Source organism: Haliotis rubra, unplaced genomic scaffold (assembly GCF_003918875.1).
Source record: "Haliotis rubra isolate DU_JTF1 unplaced genomic scaffold, ASM391887v1 Scf267, whole genome shotgun sequence".
Taxonomy (NCBI): domain Eukaryota; kingdom Metazoa; phylum Mollusca; class Gastropoda; order Lepetellida; family Haliotidae; genus Haliotis; species Haliotis rubra.
This window is the reverse complement of record NW_025766747.1, coordinates 274,145-280,167: the sequence shown is the minus strand read 5'-3', so window position 1 is coordinate 280,167 and position 6,023 is coordinate 274,145. Positions and strand designations below refer to the sequence as shown.

General features: G+C 40.8%; 1 protein-coding gene across 1 annotated transcript; it reads left to right on the top strand.

The window, feature by feature from the left end:
• The first annotated feature begins 477 nt into the window (after nt 1-477).
• On the top strand, nt 478-1,447 carry LOC124280433 (forkhead box protein E1-like). The gene has a single exon (XM_046716373.1). The coding sequence runs from the start codon at nt 560-562 to the stop codon at nt 1,445-1,447; it is 888 nt and encodes a 295-aa protein (XP_046572329.1). The 5' UTR covers nt 478-559.
• The last annotated feature ends 4,576 nt before the right edge of the window (nt 1,448-6,023 follow it).

Here is a 6,023-nt window from a genome sequence, read left to right as displayed (position 1 = left end):
AACAACATCATTCATTTTACAAAATGACTGAACACGTTCGTGAGAAACAACTGCAAGGCCAACATGGTTAAAACAACACACTGGTGACCAAGGCGAAAATAGAGGCGTGGTTACTTGAGGAGCTGCGGACAAGTAGGCGGGGTAACTGTGATGCAGTAGCCAATAGCACTTCGGAAAATACAATACTGACAAACTAGCCACACCTCTCGCGGGGCATTGTGGATTTAGTCCAATCAGTGTACATTAACAATAACTACCCTTTTTGTACTTGGAGAAATGTTTGCAACTAGTTGTTTTCTTTGGGGATTATTACACGGATATATATACACCCCGGCCCAGTATGTAGGTATAGTCTCACTGCTGCTCGAGTACAGTATACAGGATTCTCTGAGAATACAAAATGCTGTTTAATCCAACAACGTTTCAGTATGGAGGTGCTGTTGCTGACCCATCAACGGCTATGACGATGGCACCGCTATATGCAACACAACATCACCCTACTTCGTCCAAGTTTGGTGTACGTGAACCCGACGTCAGGTCTGAACTCTCTCCTATAGACATGAGGGACCCCCTTCAACAGCAACATTCTCCAGACAACGACCACATCACCTTGCCATCACCATCTTCCTCCTTGAGCTCCGACAACGATGGGGAAGAAGACACAAGTCTAGGCACTGTCTCAGGAACGTCAACTCTGTCCCAGCAAAGCAGACAATTTTCCAACAAGAAGCCTCCCTATTCATACGTGGCTCTCATCACCATGGCCGTCGAGAGTTCCACTACAGGCATGATGACTCTCAACGACATCTACAACTACATCATCAAGAGATTTCCCTACTACCAAGACAACCAACGGAGATGGCAGAACTCCATCAGACACAACCTCTCCCTCAATGACTGTTTCGTCAAGGTGCCCCGACCTCCAGGGAAACCAGGCAAGGGTAACCTGTGGGCTCTGCATCCATCTTGTGGGGACATGTTCGGTAACGGTAGTTTCCTTCGTCGTTCCAAACGTTTCAAGTCGGCACAAAAGCAACGTCGAGATGATCTTCCATTCCATCCTGCTAGTTCTTATGGACAGTTATTCGGATGGTATGGGGGCCCATCTCCTTACACAGGTTTCAACCCCCTCAGTCTCGGCTCTTTACCCCAGGGACTGACCCAGAGACACCCCTACAGCATATCGAGCAAGCCTGATTCCAGTCCTTGGACAATGGGATCTCCTACAGTCTACTCTCCACCAGCCGGCTACTACAACGCCAGCAGCATCAACAGCTCCCTGACCGGCTCCCCTCTCTCCAGCTCTCCCCAGAATGGAACCTATATGCCTCAAGTGAGCTCCCAAGGGTCCTGTGCTGATGAAAACCTTCATTATCATGTGTCCCCATATACACGACAGTCTTTCAGTTCTATACCCTCCACCAGGAACACGGAAAACTACCCCTAATTCCAGGTGATATGTCTAGCCAACGATTCTCAAACTAGTGCTACTATCACTGAAATGTTGTAACAGTGTTTTCAATATAACAGACACTGCAAGATGTAGTATCTGTATTCAATGCCAGTGTGTTCATGTGAAAGTGAATTCTTTTCCCTTGGCATTCTTTTTCAGATAATTATCTGCATTATTTTGTATAAAATAAATAAAATAAATATGTTGCAAATCACTATGTTGGGTTTTTATAATACATGTATATGATAGTATGTATGAGCATGTCTGATTATGGGTGGAGGAAAGATGGGGTTTGAACCTCCCCAGAATGTGTCCAGTGTATATTTCAGATATTTACAGTTTAATTTGTGAGAACACCCGTCACACCTGACAGTGTATTTGTTCCAATGAATCCCGAATGATTACATCAAATTAGTGGTGGTCCAATTAATTGAAATAATCAATGACCAAGCAATCGATCACATTTTCTCATAATCAAACACAAACGATTGTGTCACTACTGTTTTAGTGTTTGAAATACTCGACGTTGGAACATATCTTAGAAGTTGTCAGGGCCTGAAAACGTGTTTAATGCTAAGAAAACTCACTTCACTTTCTGAATAGTAATGACTGAATATTTCTTGAAGACTCTGGGCAGTTTATGTTCCTGATATCCCAGTCATCACTTTCAAAGTAGCAAGTTGCATCATTTCACGTGAAGTTTGCAAATGCAATTTGCTCAGTTTCTAAATAGAAAACAAAAGAAGACAACAAGAGAGAATCACATGTTTTTCTTTATACTTATATGTATAGCAAAAACAAACTGAACAGGAAAATCTGAAAAATGATGCTAACCAATGTTTGTTTCGGTGATTGCTCGTTGATAATGAACCAGTCATCAATTGTGACTGACTGACTGACTGACTGACTGAGTTTGGTTTTACGCCGCTTTTAGCAATATTCCAGCAACATCACGGCGGGGAACACCAGAAATGGGCTTCATACATTGTACCAAAGTGGGGAATCGAACCCGGGTCTTCGGTGCGACGAGCGGACGCTTTAACCACTAGGCTACCCCACCGCCCCCATCAATTGTGAGAATTCAACCAATTCCCAACACTACATCAAATGCACGTGCACGTCATGATGTTTTCATCGACGTATTCCTAATGCCAGTACATGACGGATATCTGTTGACCTCCAGCTGCACCTGTGGGACAGCTTTATATGTGTAGACGGACTGCAAGTCAGAGAGGGCTGTGGGAAGATTTATTAGTATTCTCACGAAACACGAAGGTAATATAATTTATGGATGTCAACTTCTTTATTACATTATGATATGACATTTTGGTACAGATTCTTCTGCCGTTGTCAAGCAAGAAAACCTTTTGTCATCCATAAAGTATCTTGTCTTTCTTGTTCCTCACAAACTTCAAACATGACAATCAAATATAATATTCTGATGACAGTTGACAATATGGAGGTAGAAATGTGAGACAGACACAGCCGGTACACTGCAGGACATAGCAAGGATAATACAAGGGTCCCCAATTAAACATATGCCATTTTGTTTGAACATACTTCTTATCATTACCATTTGAAATTTAAGTTATGGGATCTGTGGATAATAGACATGCGCTTTTATGAAAACATAGTGAGTAACCAAGAAATGTTATAAGTGTCCCCTTTACTTCCGCCCACCTGTTCATATGCTCACAAGTCAATGTTGACCCGACTGTGCACAATACACAGACAGACAGATTGTTTATTAAAGTCTCACCATATATACATATAAATTATTACATTCAATTTATACACAGTAAGTAAAAGTATATATGCCACTCCTATATGGAGTTATGAGAGACGAGATATAGAACATAAAATGTACATCATAGAATGAGTATTGAAATACTGTATGAAATGAATATGCGTTAAATAGTTAGACGATGATATGAGTATAAAAATATACATTATTTATACAAATATTTTTGACGCAATACAAGCATATTACAGCAGCTTCTGGGACATATTTTAAAGGGTGTTCACAGCTAGAGAGGAGTATTAATTTCTCAACGTCCGCTAAAAAGTAAAATCCTGATAAAACATGATTGGCCGCAGATAAAAGACGTGACTGTAGCGTGTGGGCGTGTTCCGGGCGTGACTGGTATATCTTATCGAATGTTATATAAAATATATATATTTTTTGAGTGATTTAAAGTGTCTATGTTTGTGTTATATATAACATGTGACACACAAATAAAAATAGTTTCTTCTTTCTTCTTCTTAACTATACGTAAACGCACTTTGTAGTTATGAAATTAAATATACCACACTCCACTGTTGCTTACAAAGCTGTGATATTTTATTCACTACTATCTGTTTTAGGTATAATGTAGTGTCTTGTGTGTCATAGGTCATATGGCAGGCTGTTATATTTTACTGAGTGTTTTAAAGTGTCTATGTGTTTTATATATAACATGTGACACACAAATAAAAATATTTTCTTCTTCTTCTTCTTCTTCTAACACGAAAGTCGGCCAGACCTATTTATGATACCCTCATATGTATACAAGAAGCAGAAGGTAGCACAGACTGAAGAAACACGGAAAAAAACGTTGTCTGATCTCGGTCGTGTCGGTCTTATTCTGTCGAGTAACTTCGGTGGCTATGACGGCTGAGAAACCGGTTTCCAATGTGACTATTTGCAGAACAGTATCCGGCCAATGTCGTAAAATATTAATGGAGATTGTTAATTAAAGGGGAATTCCGTGTAGATCTCACCTGGTCCTCAGATCACGACAACCGGAGCTTCAGCCAGGCAGGTATGTAGTCAACATGAGGGTTTATGCAACACATGCTTATACATTGTATGTATCTACCTGCATCTAACACTTGGTGAAGTGAGTGAGTGAGTTTAGTTGTACGCCGCACTCAGCAATATTCCAGCTATATGGCGGCGGTCTGTAAATAATCGAGTCTGGAGCAGACAATCCAGTGATCAACAGCATGAGCATCGATCTGCGCAATTGGGAACCGATGACATGTGTCAACAAAGTCAGCGAGCCTGACCACCCGATCCCGTTAGTCGCCTCTTACAAGCATGGGTTACTGAAGGCTCATTCTAACCCGGACCTTCACGGGTACTTGGTGAAGTAATATTACAAGTAACTATACAATAACTTCTTTGAGTGGCATTTAGAAGTTGGTGTGATGAACTCTCCCAGTTGTTAATTATACAATGTTCACTCTCAGACATGGGGAGCTCGGCGAAATCATAATTACCGGGATTGGGTATATGTTAATATTATGAAATAAGATATAGTGCATTCTTGGCAAGATATTTCTTTCTTTAGTACGAAGGCAGAACTTACCCCGACAATGACAACTCCCCTTCCGCACCTCCTCCCCCATGTATACTTTCATGAGCCTAACTTAACCAACACCTCACAGCTCGGATAATTGGCCCCCCACCACCTTCGCTAAACGCCATTGTGTATCCGTTTAGGTTGATTCACAATGAAATTACCCAGGGTGGAGTGTTGTTAGTGTGATGATCGATTCAATAAAGGACAATATAAGTGTGGAGATTACAAGTACCAAGTGGACACATTATTCTTACAACACCATTATTACAATTCTTACTTAGTCTTGTCCAGCTTGTTGCAGGCATGACACATGCTCAGGTCCTTCTCAACTACACAGTTTAACGTAATGTATACTACCCATCAAAAGTTTAGACTCACTAATGTAAATATAGCCACTTACTTCAGTCAACTGTTCTAAACTAAATTTTGCAAAATATTCCATACCGTTTAAAGGTACTGTTTACACACGAACTGATGCATTGTAAAACAAATTCGTTACGTTGAAAAGATTATTATCATGAGTTCAATAAATGATGAAACTCGGTGAAATTTTGCGAATTCTTAACAAAACTTTACAACAACACGCAGCTGTTCACATGTACGATATTTGTACATGCTTTCAGCAATTTGATGCATGATTCTCGTGCAATTCATCTGCATTAGGTCATGGTATGGACAATTTTTCCCTTGATACTTGACACATATCGTAAAAACATTATTTTATATATTCATCTATTCGGGCACCTGAGCTGGATTCAGCACTAGGTTGTATTTACATGTACTTTGAAGCTTGGATTAGAACTTCAACAGTGGATAAGTCATTCGGCCGTGGGTGGAGTTGCTGTCCCCGTGATGGAGTCTATACCGCCTGTGTAGTCACAGCACGGGATTACGTGAAGTCCGGAATGTGCCAGTAGAGGGACATTATCGACCCTTGGTCAGTCGGGCAGCCACAATTCCGACAACGTTATGTAAAATAAACAACTGTCATCGTATCCCAATTGCGTAGATCGATGCTCATGCTGTTGATCACTGAATTATCTGCTCTAGATTCGATTATTTACAGACAGCTGCCATATAGCTGGAATATTACCGTGTGCGGCGTAAAACTCACCTACTCTAATGGGAATATTTGTTGGAAGACGACGCTAATTGTGTGGCAATGAAAACTGCATTTACAGACTACCATTTATTCAGCGGCAACCAAAAAGTCAGGTTGCGTGGGT